Raw genomic sequence first — 23,787 nt, forward strand, 5'->3', positions numbered from 1 at the left:
GTGCAGTCTTGAAGATGGCCGGTCCCTCGGTCTCGTCACACCCACGGATCTCAGCTGAGCTGACTATGTGGGTAGAGGTCAGTGGTGCCAGGGAAGCCGGGTCTCGTCATGCTGGTCAGTCGGATTCCGGAGGAAGGACGTGCAGCAAACCGCAGTGTTCTTGGATGGTGCCTGCGGGTGCAGGGTGACTACTTCTTATTCACAAGGGAGAAATCTTGAGAAGAAGTCGAGGGTTCCTTTCGTAGAAAGTAGTTTTAGGATTCAAAGATCTAATTTGGAAGGGGGCCCGCTCCTATCTTTATACTAGGAAAAGGGGCTGGCACGCGACTAGGTCCTGCCCATGGGTGGGACCAGGAAGGGGGGTGGTTACACCCCTCTCCCATGTCGGACTTTCCCCAGCTCAGGGGCTGGTGTGCCCCTGGAACTGGTTCTAGCCGGCAGATGCATAGTGAGCACCGGGGTGCCACTTGCAGTCACCTTCCTATAAAGCCCTGCCTACCCAGGATACGCAAAACCCTGTCTGGGATGGTGCTAGTACCGCCCCTGACAGGAAACCCTTTGTCCAAGCCTCCTTCGCTGGAAGGACTCCCAGCAGCAGGAGGTCAGACTTGTGTCTGTGGTGGCAGCATCCATTTTGTGATGCTGAGGCTTGAGTTAACTTTAACCGGGGTTCACAGTTACATACATGTCGTGTCCCTCTAGAAGGGTGGAATGCTAACCCCGTCGCCAGAATTGGCGAGGGGTTAGTATTCCAATTCGTATGACACCTTACTCGACATGTTTTGATAAAGCGATACCAGAGTTGGCATATAACTGCGAGGATTATAATGCACTTCAGATTATATGGTATGCGTTATCATGGAACAGCTATTAGGACTTGGTTCCGCAAGCTGCAGACAGGCTCAGCTCATGCCAGAGCACCATCTCACACGATTCCAAGCACTCTGCCTTCAGGATTGTCAAGGCCTGCCATAGGAGTGACTGATAGGAATCTGTGTGTCCATTTTAGGGTTAGATATAGGTATACTATATCTAAAGCAAAGGGTGATTACACCACCTTGCCCCAGCTGTTGTGCAGCCAGTTGTGTCAGATTTAGATGGCCAGCCAGGGGTGGCATAATACATGCTGCAGCCCCTGGTAGGCCCTGGGTACACCTATGCCCTGAGTTACAGGGTCTGATAAGGTGACCCAGTACCAATTGGTAAATGCACCTAAGGTACACGTGTCAATTTAGTGAGAGAACAGCAAGGCTGTGGGTCTGATTAGCAGGCCCACAGCCAGAGAAGTCGTAAACCAGTGAAGCAAAAAGCAAAAATCTGGGGTGATCATAGGATTGCAGACCCTACTCTCCTACACAGGTCAACTTCAAAAAGTCGGGCCTCTCTGGATACTGTGAAGGCAAGATTGTGTCCTTTTGAGGAGAGATTGTCATCGATCAAGAGCAAAGGTCGCGATCTCCTCCGTTCTAGTCATCCCACAGTCAGACCGGTCTCGTCTCTGTTGGGCTCCATGGCCTCTTGCGTGTTCATCGTTCCCAATGCGAGACTGAACATGCGTCCTCTGCAGCAGTCTCTGGAAGACCAGTGGATGCAAGTTTCAGGTCGCTAGGAAGACCCTGTGACTCTGACTCAGTCTGCCAAGGACTCAATCAGATGGTGGATGAAAATGTCGCAGCTGTTGAAAGGGGTTCCTTTTCATCAGGACATTCCCTCCCAGACCGTAGTCAGACGCCTCGCTGCGAGGCTGGGGTGCACACATGGGGTCTCTTCAAGTGCAAGGTCTCTAGTCGAAGACGGAAACAGGATATCACATCAACTTCCTCGAACTAAGAGCCGTTCACCTGGCTCTCAAGTCTTTGTACCCCTCTCTTCAGTCCAAGTCCCTCTTGGTTCAGACGGACAACACCACAACAATGTTTTATCTGAACAAGCTGGAGGGCACCAGGTCGAGAACTCTCTCTGGAGGCACAGACTATTTGGAAATGGCGTCTGGCAAGAGGGCTCAACATCGTGGCCATTCATCTTCCAGGTATCATGTTGCCCAAGCAGAATCACTCAGCAGGGCCTTCGTAGAAGTGCACGACTGGGTGCTAAATGCTGAAGTCACTCAAGACCTCTTTCGACAATGGGAAGTGCCAGATATTGAACTCTTCGCTGAGGCAGCCAGCACCAAATGCCCCGTCTTTGCGTCCAGGTTTCCCCAACCAGGGTCACGAGGGAATGCCCTTTTGATAAACTGGTCTCAGACTTTACTGTACACTTTTCCATCGCTTCCTCTGATCCCGGCAGCAATCAACAAATTTTACAGGTCTAACACAGCCCCGGAGTGGCCGTGCCAGTGGTGTGCCACCGCAGGCTGCTTTGCTGTCCGGATCTGCTGTCCAAGAACATGCGGAGAGTGGTTCATCCCAATCTCTCCTCCCTCAGATGGACAGCATGGCTCCTGAGGTCATTCAGTATGGACATCTAGACTTACCAGCGTACTGTTTGTCGATCTTGCAAGAAGCCAAGAGACCTTCCACCAGAAAATCCTATGCTTGCAAGTGGAAGCGGTATTACCTGTGGTGCAGGGACAATGCTCATGATCCGGTCAAGAGCAGGTACTGTTGCCATACCTACTACATTTGACTAAGTCTGGCTTGCAGTTCACTTGGATTAAGGTGCATCCGGAAGCTATCACTGCATATAGGAATTCTGCTCAAACCTTTTTTCAAAATGCCATTGGTGAAAGATGTCCTTGAAGGGCTTAAAAAGGTCCCCCCCCCCCGTGAGATCCCCTTCTCCTCCTTGGGAGCTCTACATAATTCTTACAAGGCTGATGGGTGCTCCCTTTGAGCCCATTCACAAAGCCTCTCTGCAGCATTTATCATGGAAAACTGCCTTTTTAGTCGACATTGTAGGAAGGTACATCCTGACTATGGTTGCCCCCAACTTTTTGCCCTGTGTTTTAGCTGGTTTTGGACATAGTCGACCTGGGACCCTGCCAATCAGGACCCCAGGCCTACTGCTCTCTCTTTAAAATGGATTCCATGTACCCTAGGTACATTTCCAATTGGTACTGGGCCACCCTATCAGACCCTGTAACTCAGGGCATGGGTGTACCCAGGGCTGCCAGGGGCTGCAGCATGTATTATGCTGGCTGGCCTCCTAAATTTGACACAACTGGCTGCATGACAGCAGTGGAAAAGTCGTGTAATCACCCTTTGCTGTAGGTGTAGTATACCTATACCTAACCCTAAAATGGACACACAGATTCCTATCAGTCACTCCTATGGCAGGCCTTGACAATCCTGAAGGCAGAGTGCTTGGAATCGTGTGAGGTGGTGCTCTGGCATGAGCTGAGCCTGTCTGCAGCTTGCGGAACCAAGTCCTAATAGCTGTTCCATGATATCGCATACCATATACTCTTAAGTGCATTATAATCCTCGCGGTTAAATGCTAACTTTGGTATTGCTTTATCAAAACATGTCGAGTAAGGTGTCATACGAATTGGAATACTAACCCCTCGCCAATTCTGGCGACGGGGTTAGCATTCCACCCTTCTAGAGGGACACGACATGTATGTAACTGTGAACCCCGGTTAAAGTTAACTGAAGCCTCAGCTCCACAAAATGGATGCTGCCACCACAGACACGAGTCTGACCCCCTGCAGCTGGGAGTCCTCCCAGTGAGGGGAGCCTGGACAAAGGGTTCCCTGTCAGGGGCGGTGCTAGCACTGTCCCAGACATGGTTTTGTGTATCCTGGGTAGGCAGGGCTTTTCAGGAAGGTGACTGCTGAGTGGCACCCCGGTGCTCACTACGCATAGGCCAGTCAGAACCAGTTCCAGGGGCACACCAGCCCCTGGCCTGGGGAAGTCCGGCAGGGGAGAGGGGTGTAACCACCCCCCTCCTGGTCCCACCCATAGGCAGGACCTAGTCACCAGGTCAGCCCCCTTTTTTAGTATAAAGATAGGAGCGGGCCCCCTGTTCAAATTAGATCATCTTTGGAATCAAGATACGACTTTCTTCGAAAGGACTTCACAATTTCTTCATCAAGATTCTCCCTTGTGGCTAAGGAGTAGTCACCCTGCATCAAGCGGGCCCCATCCTAAAGAACACTGCGGTCTGCTGCAAGTCCTTCATCACGAATCCGACGACCCAGCTCGACGAGACCCGGCTTCCCTGGCACCTCTGACCTCTACTCACCTCTACAGCAAAGCTGAGAACCGTGAGTGCGACGAGACCTCGAGGGACCGACGATCGCCAAGACTGCACGACATCTTTACTGCAAGCCCACCGTGTCCTCCACTGGTGAGTGCTTTGGGGTCCGAGAAGCCCCGACCCTGCGCAGCTCCAGCACCCAAGGTCAGCCTCCCTGCATCTCCACGATCTGCGTGGGGCCCTTCTGCTGTTTGCTGTGCACCGCGTTGTTTGGCTACTAGCCGGCTGGCTTGTGGCCTTCTGAACGACGCCCGACGACTTCACGACTGCTGGTCTGGTTGCTCCAGACTGGCCCTTGCTTCCTTCTTGAAGAGAGGCACCCCGGACCCTCCTGGTCCACTCCAGACGCCATTTTGAGTCCACCGCGTGGGCTTGAATTTGCCAAGGCTTTGTTGCCCAATCCTGGGTCCAGCGACGCCGACAGCTTCTATCTTCGTGGGACAGCTCGATACTCCATCCTGGTCGCTGACAACGCCTCCTGGTCCGTGAGATCTTCGAGCTCAAGCGTCACCCACTCACCTTGTCGAGGTGGCTACCATCCGGTGCCCTCCTGGTGCCCACTGACTACTGGCTAGTAGTCTCGAACTTGGTCCCCTCTGCTTTCAGGTGTCATCTATCTTCGAGATCCAGGCTTGGATCCAACTGAACTTTCTTCACTGGTCACCGGCCAGCATCTTTTCTTCCGGCTCCTGGTCCGTCTACGAGGATTCCCGACGTCTTTTCAGACCTATGCAGCTGCAGCCCCTGGGCTAGGTAACTTCGGCATTTCGGTGCCCCAGCATAGCCTCACTATCCAAGGGTCAGAATCTACTTTCGTTTTCTCCCTACCAGGTCGGGTTCGCCCGAGAACACTAACTTTTCAATTTCTAGCTACCATAGACTTTTGTCCGCATCTCGCGTGAGAGTGCACACACTGCACCCGAGTCCCCTAGGCCTCCTAGAAGTAATCTAACGATTCCCTAGTCAAGTCCTAGCGATTCCAAAAGCTATTAGTACTGTACTTACCTGCTAGGAATTTCGCATTCCACTTTCAGAGTATATGGTTTTCCGTGCCCCTCGGGCATTTGTATATACTGTGCTAACTTAAGTATTTTTGTAAGAGTTTTGGTTTGTGCTTAGTACCCTGTCCTCATAAAGAGTACAGGGCTGTTGTGATCTTTAATAAATAACTGTTTATTTTCATAACACTTGTGTGGTGTCCTTTCACTTGGTGTTCAAGGGGTATATGTGTGGTAAACAGCTGGCTTAACACGCCCTCTCGAGTCTTTAGCCTTAGACTGCTCGTATCCATGCTACTAGGATAGCTGGTCTATAAGGTTGACTTACAACCAATCATCAATAAGGGTTGCTGGACTGATACATAGTGTTCACTAGAATAGTGAGCACTGCATATCAGGCCACCTTCTCACAGACATCACTTCTGCTCGGAGAGTTAGTGAGATCCAGGCTTTGTGTTGAAGAGAGCCTTATACTGTCTTCCATGCTAACAGGGTGGGTTTAGGAACTCATCCCAGTTTCCTGCCAAAGGTGGTTTCAGATTTCCACATCAACCAGGCTATCACATTTCTTACCTTTTTTCCCAATCCCTCTACGCCTCCAGAGAGGTCCCTCAATTCTTTGGACCTCAAGAGGATTTTGAAAGTCTACCTTGTCAAAACTAAGTCCTTGAGACACACGGACCGGTTGTCATAAATACCGGTTCAGCAGCCTCTAGATGGTTTCTTGCATATCCTTGGCCTACCAACTAGCTAATAGGGTTCTTCAGGGCAAACCCAAAGCACATTCTACCAGAGGGAAGGCTTCTACTACGGCCCTTCTGAGAAATGTGCCTATGTCAGAAATGTGCAAAGCAGCTACTTGGCGTTCAGTACATACTTTCACCCGCCTTTACAGCTTGGACTCTGAAACTCAGGCGGATTCCCAAGTAGGACAAGCCTCTCTGAGAAATTTGTTTGCTTAATGTCATGTTAAGATGCTGTGTCACGTGTTTTTTCTATACAATTTTCTCATCTGCGAGGTAGTGTGTATGGGCTTGCTACTCTATTTAGTGCTTAAGACTATTGATGAGTATCCCCTGGAAGAGAAGGATTAGTTACTTACCTGTTATCCTAGTTCTCTTCCAGGGGTTACTCATCAAAGTCATAAGCAACCCTCCTTCCTCCCCGGACGAGCATTTCAAGTATATTTGGTAGTGATTGCATCTGTTAATCAGGTTGCTACAAGTTAGTACACCGTAAAAAAAGAACTGACCGGTCACCTGTGGTGCGTGATGGGAGCAGAGGGGCTCCTGGAGGTCTTAAAGGCACAGTGTCGAAGTTCTTTGAAGCCTTAAAGGCAAGGTGCCAGGTTTTTTACTGTGATGTTCATTCATCTATGCAGACTTTAGGCCAAATGCCTTCTATTACCTGCTTTTCTGTATGAAATTAAAGGTTTTCTTGTGACACCTTTTCAGTGTATGTTCTGTATTACAACATTTGTGTAATACTACTTTTTATGCAAGAAAAAAACTATGTAATTTAGCATGTTGCCCTATAGGAAATATGTTAGGCTGCATATTTATGGTTATTATATACATGTATATACGTATGTTGTGGTAGTGCTAGGCACTTTTGGTCACGCATACACATATATGTATATTTCTATATGCTCCGGGATCCCGCACATGGGCGGGGATTATTCAGTGCTTATGACTTCGATGAGTATACCCCTGGAAGAGAACTAGGATTACAGGTAAGTAACTAATCCTTACCTGTAAACTGTGGTTCTCCAGTATTGGTCTCTTTCATAGATTCACGTGACCCACCCTCCTCCCCATAGAGGCTCCCTCTTTTATTTTACACTTCTACTACACCTGTGCTGGAGACTCTGCGGAGAGGGTTCTAGTGGGTGCTGTTGCCTGATTGGCTGGAGTTTGGACCATATCTAATGACTAGGACGAGATATTAAAGTGAATGGTTTTTCTCTTAAAAACTTTAATGTTTGAGTAATTACTTACTTGTTTTTTATGTTCAGTGCGACTCACACATTGGGGAATGAATCCAGCATGTGAATCTATAAAAGATACCAATACTTGAGAACCACAGTTTACAGGTAAGTAATTTATTTTCTTTGTTCATGATCCTGCACTTGAATACTATGCTCCATGCCATTTGAGTGCTATGCACACTTTAAATAGCTGTGACATAATGGTGAAGGGCATTTAAAGTGTGCCACCAATAATCTCAGGGTCATAGGCTTAACCGCAGCTCAGATGGAGTCCTGCTCTAACCTATGGTCAGAATGAAAAAATCGAAGACCTTTACTTTTAAGAACATCTTGTTAATCTGCGTTTCCTACAGCTAATCATTCTTGTTTGTGTACTCCTAAGCTGCATCCGACTCATTTACTTTCTCTCTAAAAAAGTAAACTACTATAACCCACTCATTTGCTGAACATTTCTTTTCATATTGTTTTTTAATTTTTAGTGAAGTGTATCCGAAGTATTCAAGGCTACCTTGCTGGAGTTCTGTACAATGCTATGAAGGTAATTTCCTTGTTTATATATATGAGAGGGTGTGTTATACAAGGTGAAAACCTTTTTATGTGAGAGTGGAACGTTATTTTTTTTCTTGATCTCCCAGTGCAGTTCTTCCCGCAAATATTTAATGATATGTCTTCAACATCTTTACTGAAAATTAGTTAAATTACTTGTACATTCTAATGTTTTGCTGTGCATATTGGTTTTATTTATTCAGGGAGCGGGCACAGATGATCAGACGTTGATTAGGGTCATGGTTTCTCGCAGTGAAATTGACCTCTTTAACATCCGTCAAGTGTTCCGGAAGCATTATGGAAAGTCTCTGCACGCTATGATAGAGGTACTACGTCTTCCTTTGCCATACACTTCTGCAGTTTTGTTAATTTCCAGATGTTTTTAATCAAAGTATCAACCTTCATAGGCTTCTCAAAGTTCAAATTCTCTAATTGCCCATTAATGGCTTAGTCAAATTGAGCTAATATATTTCGACTTGAAATGTTAGATAACTTGGACTGTCAAAGTGAACATTTAAAATAGTGTAAAGCAATGTTATGAGCGAAGTTACATAAATAACAATTGAGTTGTCCGGGAACGACACAAGCCAAGGTTGGTAAGAAACTGCAGAGTTTGAAGAAAGAGACAGGGTTGGAAAAGGACAGATATGATACCTGTTTTAAAACTTGGCTGGTTATTAAAATGGCCATTGCTCACTGGTTTTCTTACAATGTAGCAGTCTTTTAGCATGTCAGTCAGGAAGGCAATCTGCTTTGGAGAGAAAAGCACCCCCTCCCCCCTTCATGGTGATTGGCTTAGGTTTGGCATGATCATCTGTGGCATCTCTCACTTTGTCAAAGCATGAAGCACTGTCATTGGCTGACTGACTACTGGTGCTCAAAGGGACCGTGATTTTATACAGAAACTCGGGCAGTGGTTCTCCAGTATTGGATCTTTCATAGATTCACATGCTTGAATCATCCCCGTCAGTGGGAGTCCCACAGTATACATATAAAAGCAGTTGATTCAACTACAATAGGCTACAATGCAATGAAGTTACTGCAATAGCCTGTCCATTTATTTTGTAAAAAAAAAAAAGACCCAAACATAAGCAGCCAATTAGGCGACAGTACCCTCTAGAACAATCCCAAGAGAGGCTAGGGTCCTCAGATTTTCTACCACATGTTGTGTCAAAGGGAGTCTCCCTGAGCTCTGCTCAGTTTTCTCTTCAGTTTTCCAGATTTCTACTTCAAATGTCGGATTCTTCAAAGAAAGGTCTCTTCAGGTCATGTGGAGTATGCAGTAAGAAGAGACTGCATGCTCAAGATCCCCCTAAAAACTGTATCTACTGTCTTTACCCTCAACATAACGAAAAAGACTGAAAGATTTGTAGGACTTTTTCAACCAAAACCCTTAAGGACAGAGAAGGCTTTGGCTTTGGCTTCAGAGACTGAAAAATAAATCTGACGTTGTGTGAGGATGAGGAGAGCTCTGATTCACAGGCTTCTTCAAAAAGAGAGAAAGATCTCTTAAATGTCCTGAAGTTTCCAAGAAAACAGCTTGTAAACAGTCTCGCCAGGAAGATGCAAGCACCTCACTAAAAGGGAAGCATTAATTTACTCCAGTATTGGAAATTTCATAGATTCACATGCCTGAATCATTCCCCGTAGTCGAGACGGGAGTCTCCGGTATATAAAAAAGCAGTGCTTAGTAGTGTAGCAAACTGAAAAGAGGCCGAGGCCCATTTCCCTTTTGCAACCCATAGCCTTTGTTATGTAAAAAAGGCCCACACTTTTCCCTGAACCAATCAGAGCTCCTCACTCTCTAGAACACCCTTCTGCCCCTCAGATTTTTCTACTGCACGTTGTGCTAGGGAGTCTCCTTTGCGCTCTGCTCAAACTCTTTACTTCTACAGTATTTTGACTTGGATTTTTAGGTTTCTACATCAACCATGTCTGAGAAAGAGAAAAAAGGATTATTTAGAGCTTGTTCAACCTGCTCCAAGAAGAGGTTGTTTACAGATGACCCTCACAAGGACTGCATCTACTGTCTCTATCCAGATCATAAGGCAGCAGATTGTAAGGTATGTCGTACCTTTTCAAATAAGACATTGAGGGATCGTGAGGGAAGGCTACTGATCTGGCTTCAGAAAGTCAAAGCCAGGAAGGAAATCCTCTCAAGTGAGAGTGAGGAGGAATCTGTGGCGTCTAAGATCTCAGAAGAGAAGTAGATCTCCTCAGACACATTCCTCAGGGGAAAGACCTGAGAAGGCCCCAAAAAAGACCTTCAGGGCGCAGTCCCTCAAAATCCCCTTCAGTCTCATCTAAGGGGAAGAAGGGATCTGCTGGTGAGGTGAAAGTAGCAAAAGCCACCTCGGATCCACCAGTCACCTCAGAAGATCAAGATTACCATCAAACGATCTTCTTCTGAGGAGAAATCAACTCGGTCGACGGGACCGTTGACTAGAAAAGGACCATCGATGACAAACACCTCCGTCGTCGACGAAAAAGGATAAGGCTGGTGAGAAAACAGTGTTGACTATTTCCCGAGGACTGTGTCGACGACGACGGCAGTGTCGACTGCAGCGTCGACGAGGACGACTACGTCGACGAGGACAGCGTCGACTGTCACTACAACGTCGACGGTAGCGTCGACGACAATGACTTGGTCGACGGCGATGGGGAATCTCGTCGACTGGCTCGTCGACGAGGGATGAAACACCAGAAAAAAGGTTGGTGCCTTGGAAAAAACCTATTACACCGGAGGTTACATCTCCAAGCAAGGTCTCTCCATTGCTACCGTCTCTCTTACTGGAAGAGGAAGATGCGGAGGAAGATTCGGAGTATGGTATTGCCAGTAGCCCTCCGCAATTACAGGTCAAGTACCAGGAAGTTGATTCGGAGGAAGAATATGGGGGTTATCAAGAGCAACCCCAGGAACACCGATATCGGCAACAGCATGGAGAAGACATGACCAGTGTGCCATCCTCTTTGTTGAGGGATCTCCAAGGAATGTTGGAGGATTATAGAAGAAGATACCCACCAACTCCAGTCGCTCCACAGGCCGTAGAGGCGGCTCCACGTCCACGCTCGGTTCCAGGGATTCCGATTCGTAGGAGGGAGATTGTGCCGGAACCTACTGTTAGGTCCCCACCACCAACACACCACGATACCTCGGATGAAGAACAGGAAGATGGTGAAATTGCGGACACGATTTTTGAATGGCATGACTATATCGCCCCATCACCTGCACCTCCTCCGCAGAGTCCAGTGTATTCTCCACCGGAGGACATTGGTGGATTTCATAATTTGATGGAGAGCCACTAAGAGGTTTGCACTGACCATGACAGAAGAAAAAACAGAATGTTTTCTATATGACTTTAAAGATTCGTATCGGAGTTTTGTACGATCTTTGCCTATAGTGTCTCATATCTGGAAGGAAGAATTGAAGGTCATGGAGCCGCCTATGACGGTAACACCAGTTCTGGCCAGACTGGATAAAAAGTATAAAGCACCGGTCAATGCTCCCTCTTGCCTTGTGGGTCATCCCAAACCGGATTCAGTTATCACGCATGCGCACAACAGAAATTCAGGAACCCATCTGCTCCGATTGCAACACCTCCAGACAAAGAGGGCAGAAGGTTGGATAACGCAGGGAAGCGTTTTTCTTTTATGTCTACTCTGCTGGTAAGAGCCGCTAATGCCCTGGCTATATTGGGGAGGTATGACAGGCAGATGTGGTGCGACCTGTCTCCATATGTTAATCTGGTGCCAGATCCAGAGAAGCAGGAGGCAAAGAAAATTCTCATGGAAGGAGAGAGGACTTCGGCTGAAGTCATAGACTGCGCTATGGATATAGCGACCACAGCATTTAGATCCTTGGGAGGAGCGGCGGTCCTGCGCAGGCAAGGTTGGCTGCGAGCAACAGCATTTAGGCCGGAGGTGCAGAACAAAATATTAGACCTCCCTTTCAATGGAGAAGAATTATTTGGAAAACATAGATGACACGCTGGAAAGTATCAAGAAGGATACTGATACAGCAAAGTCTCTCGGAACTCTGCAGTACAGGAAAACCCCTTTTCGTGGCTCCAGGGGTAGAGGACCGTCCTCGTATAGAGGTGGATACCAACAGAGGAGATATTAGTCTTATCAGTCCTCATCACAGCCGTACCGTCAGCAATATAACCAGCGTCAGTCAGGAGGATACACAAAATCCACTCCTAGAGGACGTCGTGGCCGAGGAAAAGACAACACCCGTAGGCAATGACAACCTCCATCTTCCGGTTCTGTCAGATGCTCCCCTGGGTGGAAAGATTGCTCACTATCTTCACAATTGGCGGAAAATAACAACGGACCAGTGGGTCCTCAAAATAGTTCAATTCGGTCACACCCTAGAATTTATTCAGACACCCCCTTGTACGCCACCGATGCACAAGAGAGCCAATCATCTGCATTAACTCCGGCAGGAGATTCGGACAATGCTCCGAAAGGGCGCAATAGAACCGGTACCGAAATCCCAGGAAAACAAGGGGTTTAACTCCTGGTTTTTTTCTTATCAAGAAAAGCAAGCTCAAGGGCCGTCCCATCCTGGATCTCAGATCCTTAAACACCTATCTCAAACAATCTTTCAGGATGGTATCTCTACAGGACATACTTCCGTTGTTAAACCCAGGGGATCATATGACCACATTGGACCTACAAGACGCGTATTTCCACGTGCCGATACATCCTGCACACAGGCAGTACCTTCGGTTCTGGGTAGCCGGAAGACATTACCAATTCAAAGTACTGCCATTCGGCTTGAAGTCTGCGCCAAGGGTTTTCACGAAATGCCTGGCTCCAGTGGCGGCTGTGTTGAGGAAACAAAGACATCAAATATTTCCTTACCTCGACGACTGGTTAATCAAAGCAACATCAAAGACACAAGCCAGAGCGTCAACGCAAGCTTGCATAGACTTATTCGCCGATTTAGGATTTACTTTAAACGAGGGAAAGTCGAACCTCCACCCAGCAAGAGTGATCACATTTCTGGGAGCAATATTGGACACAGAATACAACAAAGCGTTTCCTTCCGAGGAAAGACAACTGAGGATTGTGTCCCTTTTCCAAGACTTGGGGAAAAAGAAAGTCTTTCAGTCCGCAAGTACAAATCCTTGCTGGGCATAATGTCCTCTTGTATTCCACTGGTACCTTGCTGCAGGCTAAGGATGAAACCATGGCAGGGCGTGGCCACGGCGGCAACCGAAATGGCCGCTCTGCCGTGAAGCTCCTCCGGGCGGGCGCCCAAACTGGACCTTAAGGAATGTAGTCCACATCCCTGCCATCCCTGAATGCATCGTTCAGCCGCCTGATGGTCCGGAGCAGCCTTGGAGACGTTCCTGGGCAGCGGGGACGGCTGTTTGCGGCGGCCGCGACGGAGGGGATCTGAGGCCTCCGGAGCCCGGCGCCATCTTCCCCGCAACACTTGAGAGCCGGGTGAGTGCGCTTCGGCGGACGGCGGCCGCGTCGTCTCTCCTCTGATCCCCTGCCTCCGGCGCTTTCGCGCGCTGCTTCCCCCTGGCTGCTCGGCCCGTCTTGCCCCTGGTTCCGGGCTCACGGGTGTGGCTGCTATTTCGGCCTGCTCAGGGGTGGGGCCGGGGACTGGATTTGGGTCCCGGGCCGGGTTAGAGAGGAGTGCTGCGGGCGCGTCCGGTGGGGAGGGGGGTGCGAGCTTGCTGTTCTGACCGGGGGCGCTCCCTGATGACGTGCGGCAACTCAGCCGTACTCCTGCACACCGCGCAACCCTCCGTCGCCGCCGCGAGGCTGCTGATGCTGCTGGCGCCTGGGATAGGGGGCCTACCACTGCTTCTCGTGGCGCCATTTTGAGCTCCCCGGCTGCCTGCACCCCTGCTGCCTTGACTGCGGCTTGGGCCTTCGATTGCTGTCCTGTCCACGAGGCCGGTCACTGGGGGCCGTCCTGCTTCTGCCATTGGTCCCTGCTCACCTCCGCTGTCGCAGAGACTGCGGCTGCCTGCATCCCTGCTACCTTGTCTGCGGCTTGGGCCTTCGATTGCTGTCCTGTCCACGAGGCCGGTCACTGGGGGCCGTCCTGCTTCTGCCATTGATCCCCGCTCACCTCTGCTGTCGCAGAGACTGCGGCTGCCTGCATCCCTGATACCTTGACTGCGGCTTGGGCCTTCGATTGCTGTCCTGTCCACGAGGCCGGTCACTGGGGGCCGTCCTGCTTCTGCCATCGGTCCCCGCTCACCTCCGCTGTCGCAGAGACTGCGGCTGCCTGCATCCCTGCTACCTTGCTGCGGCTTGGGCCTTCGATTGCTGTCCTGTCCACGAGGCCGGTCACTGGGGGCCGTCCTGCTTCTGCCATTGATCCCCGCTCACCTCCGCTGTCGCAGAGACTGCGGCCACGCCACACATCCCCCACGATGGGGAAGAAGGACCTAGCCCAAAAGACCCTCAATTTCGAAAAGGCTCCCCCTGCCGCTGATCCCCCTCCGGGTGCTTCTGCTGGAGCCCAGGCGACACAGCCTGCTGGTGATGCGGCATCCATGATGGCCACTATCATGGGGGAGATGCGGGCTGGCTTCAAAGCCCTGGACACTAGATTTGATAGCTTGGAGCAGAAGCTGTCCGCCATCAATTCAACCGTACAAGCCCACGATAGGTGTCTGGACTTGGCGGAGTCTAGAATATCCGACATTGACGACGACTCCTCCAAAACCCGAAAGAGACTCGAGAGGGTGGAGAAACTTCTAAAGGAAGTCGCCATTAAAAACGAGGATTTAGAAGCGCGTGGCAGGCGCAATAACATCAGAATCCTTGGCGTGGCGGAGACGACTGCCACTGGCCGGTTTGACACCTTTGTGGAAAATCTCCTCATCGAACTGTTTGGCAAAGATACGTTCACGGCAGGTTTTGTGGTGGAGAGGGCACATAGGTCCTTGGGGCCTAAGCCGCGCTCGGGACAGTTGCCCCGACCCATCATCGCAAGGATTATGAACTTTAGAGACCGTGATGCCGCGCTTCGGGCGGCGCGAGAAATGGGTGAGGTACGATGGCAAGGGAGCAAGCTGTCCTTCTTCCTGGACTATACAGTCATGGTGCAAGAGGCCCGGAGAAAGTACACCAGCGTCAAGGCGGCTCTCCGAAACCTGGGCCTGAAATACAATATGCTCTACCCTGCCCGACTGAAAGTAGACCTCAATGGCCGGTTTCGCATTTTTGACTCTCCAGCGGAGGTTCAAGACGTCTGTAGTGCTTATAAGTCTGGGACTGGATCGGCCTTCGGCTCTAGGCCCACTTCTCCCCCGCAGTCAGACACGCAGGTCAGCGCTGACCTGTTCACAGTCGCTGGACAGGGTTGATTGCTCACTCCACTTTGGCCTTGGATCTTTTCTTTGTTGCGGGAGTGACTAATGTTCCTTCATACTTCTCCGTTATGACATTCTCCATGTTCAGTTGGATTGTCCGCCCGGGGGCTAGCGTTGCCTACCCCCCTAGCGCGGGCTAATATGTTTCGTTGCGTATTCTGGGGGTTTCTAGCTTGTGTAATGCTACCATTTACGCCAGTGTTTCCTACATTGCACTTGCTGTTTTGCCTTTCAGATTTGCAAATGGGGGGGTTCTGCCACTCACGGGGTGTTGGGAGGCTGGGTGGCGGGGGGGGTGGGGTTGTTTGTTTTTTTTGTGTTGTTTTCTTATACTTTATATTGATCGCGAGACACATGGCACTGGTTTGTTCACGGGTCGCTTCTTGCCCACGATTTTCGACTTAACTTCATGGCCCGAGTAGGATTGCAGACTGGCCCTTCTATTCTAAAGTTGATGACCTGGAATGTCCGGGGCCTGAACTCTACCCGGAAACGGAAACAGGTTTTACAGTATGCAGCAAGACATAATGTTGATATTTTAATACTGCAGGAAACACACATGGTTCATTCAGACACACCCTCCTTTGCACGGAGCTGGGGCGCAAACAGTGTTTTCATGCTTCAGTAGGTATGCTCGGGGGGTGGCGGTCTTGATTCACAAACGCTTACCCTTTGTCCTGACTGACAGTAAGGTGGACGGGGAGGGGCGATATGTGATTTTACATGGGCTGCTGTTTGGGTACAAGGTTTCCATTGTGGGGGTTTATGGCCCTAATGTCGATTCCCCAGCCTGCCTTGCGGACCTACACATGTCTCTAGTACACGCAGATATTGATCTTCTGGCATTGGGGGGCGACTTTAACTTGTTGATGAACCCAGACAGGGACAGCACGTCCCCCTCCCCTGACCGCAAACCCCTATCCCGCGCTGCGATGGCGGATCTATGTTCCCACTTTACACTGCAGGACATTGAGGCTACCCGTCACTCTACCTCCCCGTCCTTCACGCACCACTCTGGCTTCCACAACACGAGCACCAGGATTGACTACTGGCTTTTATCCCCTGGCTTGGCGGGTTGGGTTACTGATTTACATACGCTGCCACGCACCATATCTGACCATTCTCCGGTGGTTCTGGCTCTTGCGATCCCCAGGTTGGGTGGTTATGAGAGGCAGTGGAGATTCCCTGGGCGCGCACTGACGGACCCAGTTTTCACAGAGGAGATCCGCTCGGCGATTGAGGACTATTTTGACCTCAACACCGGCTCTGTGACGCCGTGGGCCACACTATGGGAGGGATTCAAAGCAACAATCAGGGGGGTTTGCATCACCAAGCATGTAGGGGCGCTGCGTGAAATACGGTCCACCCTGTCCCGCATTGAGACTGACCTATCGGCCATTGAATCTCGGATCCTGACTGACCCCTCCCCAGCCAATGACGCTAAACGCATCGAGCTCCTGTTAGAGTTCAGAGACACGGCGGACAGGGAACTAAAATACGTAGGCAAGTACCATTCGGCCCGACAATACGGCGAGGGGGACAGACCGGGACGGTTATTGGCGCAATTGCTGCGCCCCCCCCCGGCAGGCGGCGTACATCACACAGATTGTGGCTGCAGATGGCACATCTCACTTCACCACTCCTGACATTTGTAACACTTTCTTGTCTTACTACAAGCAGCTCTACAAGTCCGCCCTAACGGTGGAAACTCGCGATCCAGGTCCATACATCAACGAGATAGCCATGGTGTTCTTGGAAAAGTACATGCAAGACTTCCTGGCGCACCCTATTACTCCCAAACTGATCGCAGAGGCAATAGACTCGCTGAAGGGTTCCTCGGCGCCAGGCCTGGACGGTTTCACAGCAGATTTTGATCAAACATACAAAGAGTTGTTGGTCCCTATCCTGGTCGAGGTGTACGCGGAGGCCCTGGAGTCCGGTGTTCTCCCCCCTACGCTCCGTGAGGCAGTTATTGTCTTGCTACCCAAACCTGGCCGAGACCAAACGGTCTGCGGTTCCTATCGCCCGCTATCACTCCTAAACCTAGACTATAAAATCCTAGCCAAGGTGCTCGCTATGCGGCTTGCGCTGCTAGTGAATTCTATCATTTCACCGGTTCAATCCGGCTCGTGCCCCAAAGGTCGACTTCCCTGAATCTACGCACAGTCTTCTCGGTCCTACATAGAATTGACCCGACCGTCCCAGCGGCGGCGGTCTTTCTGGACACCGAGAAGGCGTTCGACACCTTGGAGTGGCCCTTTTTTCTAGATGTGACTCGTAGGATGGGCATGCCGGCTATGTTTGTGGCGACCGTTGAACTGCTGTACACGGCTCCCACGGCGCGTCTTCGCCTCAATGGAACTATTACCGACAGATTCACTCTGTCTAGAGGAACACGTCAGGGATGCCCCTTATCCCCCTTACTTTTTATTTTGGCTATGGATCCTCTGGTCCGTCACTTTCAGGAGAAACACTTGCACAGGGGACTCCAGTTCCGCACGGGGCCTCTGCTTGTCTCGCTCTACGCGGATGACATGGTTCTGTACATCCGCACCCCAGAAACCAACCTGCAGCCTCTGCTGTCGGAGATTGTACGTTTTGGTGATTACTCTGGCCTCAGGGTTAATTGGCACAAATCGCAACTGTTCCCCCTTACCCTTGCCACTTCGAGGTGGCCTTGCGTCTTCCCATTGGAATGGTGCGAGGACTCCGTTAAATACCTAGGAATTCACATCCACATGGACACCGTGGCTATCATTCGCATGAACTATGGACGCGCCCTCGATTTCTTGGAAGATAACATGGATAGGTGGCTCCGCCTTCCCTTGTCAATGGCTGGTCGCATTGCCATAGTGAAAATGGTGGTACTTCCCCGGTTCTTATATTTATTCAACAACATCCCCATCCCTCTCACTCGGGTTTTTTTCACGCAACTACGCACGGCCCTGTTGAGATTGGTTTGGGGTGGGAAGCGCCCACGTCTGGCCTGGAGCGCGCTGACACTGCCATATGAAAGGGGGGGCTTTGGGGTCCCGGACTTCTACCTCTACTACCTGGTTGCCCAGTGCTCGTATGCCCATTCCTGGTTCCATCCGGACGCCAGGATTCAACACTTGAAACCTGAGGCGGACGCTGCACTCCCTATATCCCTGGACAATGTGCTCCCTAAGGGCCTTCCTCGCGATCCGCATGACATACTTCCTCTTACCACTACGGCTTGGGCCTGGGACAAACTTAGACGCTTACTGCGTGTTGACACTCTGTACTCACAGGCCCTCCCACTGCCCAACCCTCATTGGCTCCCCATAACTGGCGAAACATTGATCTGTCGTACACTAGCTAAATACCAATTGACTACGATCGGTGACTTGTTCCCCGACGGCCACGCGCTTTCCGTTTCCGAGGACCCTCGCTTCTCGGAGCGCACTTTCATGGACACCTTTGTGCTGGCTAGACTCAAGGCATTGTTGCGTGCCACGTTCCACACCTTCCCGTTGCCACCGGACGACACTCTCGCACTCACTTCCATTATCCAGAACACTTCAGGGGCCCACGTGGTATCCAAACTTTACAAATTATGCTTATCCTCACTCCCTTCGTCGGATGAGACGGTTCGTGCCGCTTGGGAAAAGGATCTGGGCACCCAGATCTCTGACGATCAATGGGACGCATGTTGCGCCACGACAAGAGAGGTGTCGATGAATAACAGACACAAACTCATTCATTTCAAATTCCTTCGCCGACTGTACCACACCCCAGCGATGGCCCACAGAATCGACCCTGCGCGCCCCCACACCTGTTCCAAGTGCAACGCCCCACAGGCGGACTTCGCCCATCTCTCCTGGACATGCCCCAAGCTCCACGCCGTTTGGGTTGCTATACATGATACACTGGGTACGATTATAGGCATTCCACTGGCCGTCTTACCTGAGATTGCCCTGATGGGATACATGTCCAACTTTCCCCGAAAGATACGCAAATTGGCATCGATCTGCTTCCTTCTGGCCAAGAGAGAGGTTGCACTGCACTGGTGCTCGAGACGGGCTCCCACAGTTGCCGCTTGGCTGCGAAGTGTGGCTTATTGCAATGTCAATAGTGTGGAATATTCTGGCCAACTCCCGGCAACCTCCCGCCCCACCGACATCTGGGACCCGTATCGCCAATACATTGCGGGGAGGGCGAGGGAAGCCACAGCTCAGTCCCTACACCCCAATTTACCTACTGGGGTGGGCTAGGCCTCAGGTACCCCACGCGGCACTCCATTAGTTAGAGCTTCTGCCACGACACGCCGCTCTCCTGTGACATGGGGATGGACCGTCCCGCTTGCTCGCTGCTTTACCCTACTCTTGGTCCCTCAGGTATTGTTGGCGATCTATGGCCTTCTGTTTTTACTCCTGTTCCTCCCGGGTGGGGTGCTTAGATGTTTGCTGTTATAGAAGTGCGGTTATAGTCTGCGATGCCTCCTATTGTGATACGGAACGGACTGATGTGCTGGTCTCGCAAGCTGTTACTTCTGTATGATGCAATTTTCTTTCCTTTTTTGAGTTTTTTGGACTATTGTTTATGCTTGCTTTGAATTTCAGTTGCTTATCAGAAAATTCTACTATTGTGACATTGGTTATGCTCCATGATGCGACCTAACTGTTTATTTTCCTAGCGTCACTTTGTTACCGGAACTGATTGGACTCTGCCTACTTGACGCTATGATCAAAATCTGTAAGCTGTATTACTGTGGTTTGCGTCAATTTGCTTTAATAAAATGTTTAAAAAAAAAAAAAGGATGAAACCATGGCAGGAACAGATCGATCTTGTGAGAAGTTGGCCTGATATTCAGTGTTCACTATTCTAGTGATCACTATGTATCAGTCCAAATAACCCTTATGGTGATTGGTTGTAAGTCAACCTTATAGACCAGCTATCCTAGTAGCATGGATACGAGCAGTCTTCGGGCTAAACTCTAGAGGGCGTGTTAAGCCAGCTGTTATACCATCACATATACCCCTTGAACACCAAGTGAAAGGACACCACACAAGTGTTATGAAAATAAACAGTGTATTTATTTAGATCACAACAGCCCTGTACTCTTTATGAGGACAGGCTACTAAGCACACAACAAAACTCTTACGAAAATACTTTAAGTTGCACAATTTACCCAAATGCCCGAGGGGCACGGAAAACCATATACTATGGAAGTGGAATGCGAAATTACTAGCAGGTAAATACTGGACTAATAGGCTTTGGAATTGCTAGGACTACGTTACTGAACCTTCAGATTACTAGTAGGAGGCCTAGGGGACTCGGGTGCAGAGTGTGCACTATCACGCGGGCTGCGGGACAAAGTCTATGGGAGCTAGTAAAAGCAAAGTTAGTGTTCTCGGGCGAACCCGATAAGGTAGGTTGAAAACGAAAGTGGATCTGGACCCTTGGATAGTGAGGCTATGCTGGGGCACCGAAATGCCGAAGTTACCTAGCCCAGGGGCTGCGGCTGCATAGGTCTGAAAAGACGTCGGAAACCTTCGTTGACGAACCAGGAGCCTGAAAAAAGGAGTTGCTGGCAGGCGACCAGTGAAGATTGTTCGATGGATTCAAGCCTGGATCGAAGATGGAAGACACCTGTAAGCAGAGGGGACCAAGTCCTGAATCACTAGCCAGTGATCAGATGGGCACCAGGATGGCACCGGATGGAGTCACCTCGACCAGGTGAGTGGGCGACGCTGGGCTCTGCAGTCTCACGGACCAGGAGGCGTTGTCGGCGACCAGGATGGAGGTGCGAGCTGTCCCACGATGGTTGATGCTGTCGACGTCGCTGGACCCAGGATTGGGGCAACAAGTCTTGGCAAATTCAAGCCCACACGGTGGACATAAAATGGCGTCTGGAGTGGACCAGGAGGGTCCGGGGTGCTCCTCTTTTGGAAGGGAGCAAGGGCCAGTCTGGAGCAACCAGACTAGCAGTGGTGATGTCGTCGGTCGTCGTCGGGAAGGCCACAAGCCAGCGGGCTAGTGCCAGACAACGCGGTGAGCAGCCAAAAAGCAGAAGGGCCCCACGCAGATCTCGTGGATGCTGGGGGGGCTGGACTTTGAGTCTGGAGCTGCTCAGGGTCGGAGCTTCTCGGACCCCAAAGCACTCACCAGAGGATCCCTCGGCGGTCGTGCTGGAAAGAAGTCGTGCAGTTCTGATGATGGCCGGTCCCTCGAGGTCTCGTCGCACCTACGGTTCTCAGCTTAGCTGTAGAGGTAGGTAGAGGTCAGAGGTGCCAGGGAAGCCGGGTCTCGTCGAGCTGTTCAGTCGGATTCCGGAGGAAGGACGTGCAGCAAACCGCAGAGTTCTTGATGGTGCCTGCGGGTGCAGGGTGACTACTCAGCCACAAGGGAGAAATCTTGAGAAGAAGTTGAGAGTTCCTTTCGTAGAAAGTAGTTTCTTGATTCAAAGATGATCTAATTTGGAAGGGTCCCCACTCCTGCCTTTATCCTAAACAAAGGGGTGGGTACGCGACTAGGTCCTGCCCTAGGGGTGGGACCAGGACCCTCTCCCATGCCGGACTTTCCCCAGGCCAGTGGCTGGTGTGCCCCTGGAACTGGTTCTAGCCGGCAGATGCGTAGTGAGCACCGGGGTGCCACTTGCAGTCACCTTCCTGTAAAGCCCTGCCTACCCAGGATACACAAAACCCTGTCTGGGATGGTGCTAGCACCGCCCCTGACAGGAAACCCTTTGTCCAAGCTCCCCTCGCTGGAAGGACTCCCAGCTGCAGGGGGTCAGACTTGTGTCTGTGGTGGCAGCATCCATTTTGTGAGGCTGAGGCTTGAGTTAACTTTAACTGGGGTTCAGTTACATACATGTCGTGTCCCTCTAGAAGGGTGGAATGCTAACCCCGTCGCCAGAATTGGCGAGGGGTTAGCATTCCAATTCGTATGACACCTTACTCGACATGTTTTGATAAAGCGATACCAAAGATAGCATATAACCGCAAGGATTATAATGCACTTAAGAGTATATGGTACGCGTTATCATGGAACAGCTATTAAGACTTGGTTACGCAAGCTGCAAACGGGCTCAGCTCATGCCAGAGCACCATCTCACACGATTCAAAGCACTCTGCCTTCAGGATTGTCAAGGCCTGCCATAGGAGTGACTGATAGGAATCTGTGTGTCCATTTTAGGGTTAGATATAGGTATACTATATCTAAAGCAAAGGGTGATTACACCACCTTGCCCCAGCTGTCGTGCAGCCAGTTGTGTCAGATTTAGATGGCCAGCCAGGGGTGGCATAATACATGCTGCAGCCCCTGGTAGGCCCTGGGTACACCTATGCCCTGAGTTACAGGGTCTGATAAGGTGGCCCAGTACCAATTGGAAATGTACCTAAGGTACATGGAATCCATTTTAGAGAGAGCAGTAGGCCTGGGGTCCTGATTGGCAGGGCCCCAGGCCAACTAAGTCGGAAAACCAGCAAAACACCAGGCAAAAAGTTGGGGGCAACCATAGTCAGGTACCCACCTTCCTACAGATCTCCAATGGCGTCAGGCGGAGGGATCCTTCGACGATATAATAAAGGTGACACCAGTGATGCGGCAGGCAGCAGAGTGGTGGACGCAAAAGGCAAATGTGTCTCAAGGACTGTCGTTTCTAGCAAGTGCAGCTCCGCTAGTGGTAACGACGGATGCATCATTCGAAGGATGGGGAGCTTTCCTTCAGGACCTTCAGGTCAGCGGCCGTTGGGAAGCAGAGGAGCAGCAATTACATATAAATCTGCTGGAGCTCAGGGCGATCCGCTTGGCATTACTGGCTTTTCTGCCAAGGATAAAAGGTGCACCGGTGTTAGTAAGACAACACCACGGCGATGCATTATGTAAACAAGCAAGGGGGAACAAGATCTCTCTCCCTGACTCAGGAAGCTCATGAGATTTGGGAATGCGCTATTCAGCAGGAAATATCATTGACAGCAGAACACCTCCCGGGGGATCAAAACATCAAAGCGGATACTCTCAGCAGGCTAAAATCGTCCTGCCACGAATGGGAGCTGAACCTGGAAATCCTGGACAGCGTCTTTCGGAGATGGGGAACGCCGTTGGTGGACCTCTTCGCTACAAGGGAAAACAGAAAATGCCAGTATTTCGCAAGCTGGCTTCCCCAGAGGGGATCTTGGGGGAATGCGTTTTCCATGGCATGGTCCGGCATCTTTGCCTACGGTTTTCCTCCAATTCCTCTTCTCCCCCGCGTAGTGGTGAAGATTAAGAAAGAGCCGTGCAGACTGATCCTAGTAGCCCCGTGGTGGCCCAGACAACACTGGTTCACGGAACTGCTGCTACTGTCGGAGGACCATCCAATTTGGTTGAGCATGATTCCATCGCTTCTGACAAGGTCCAAGGGGCAGGTGCGCCATTCGGACCCGAAATCCTTGCGATTAGCAGCCTTTCTCCTGAACACTGTGAGTTTAGCCATCTGAACATCTCACAGGAATGTAAGGACATCATGTCCAAGGCCAGAGCAGAGAATACCAACAGAACCTACAGGATGAAATGGAAGAGGTTCTGTCTGTGGTGTAAGGCATTATGTTCATCCTCTTACTGCTGCGCCTCATCAGATTATACCGTACTTTCTGCTGTTAGCAAAGTCAGGATTAGCACATGACTCCATCAAGGTGCATTTGGCTGCGTTATCCCGCTACAGGAGGTCATAGTCAGGCCCATTTTTATGGTCCACATGGATTAT

At 50.5% G+C, this 23,787-nt stretch overlaps 1 protein-coding gene across 2 annotated transcripts in view; it reads left to right on the plus strand.

Annotated features, from left to right (window-relative positions):
- ANXA5 (annexin A5) overlaps positions 1–23,787 on the plus strand; it is an 846,782-nt gene that overhangs the window by 724,637 nt on the left and 98,358 nt on the right. For both annotated transcript variants that reach the window (XM_086962217.1, XM_086962218.1), the window contains exons 11-12: positions 7,665–7,723; positions 7,935–8,057. In XM_086962217.1, the coding sequence (XP_086818343.1) occupies positions 7,665–7,723; positions 7,935–8,057 (182 nt within the window). The remainder of the gene's footprint in view (positions 1–7,664; positions 7,724–7,934; positions 8,058–23,787) is intronic.

This window comes from Lissotriton vulgaris, chromosome 3_1, assembly GCF_964263255.1.
Source record: "Lissotriton vulgaris chromosome 3_1, aLisVul1.2, whole genome shotgun sequence".
Lineage (NCBI taxonomy): Eukaryota > Metazoa > Chordata > Amphibia > Caudata > Salamandridae > Lissotriton > Lissotriton vulgaris.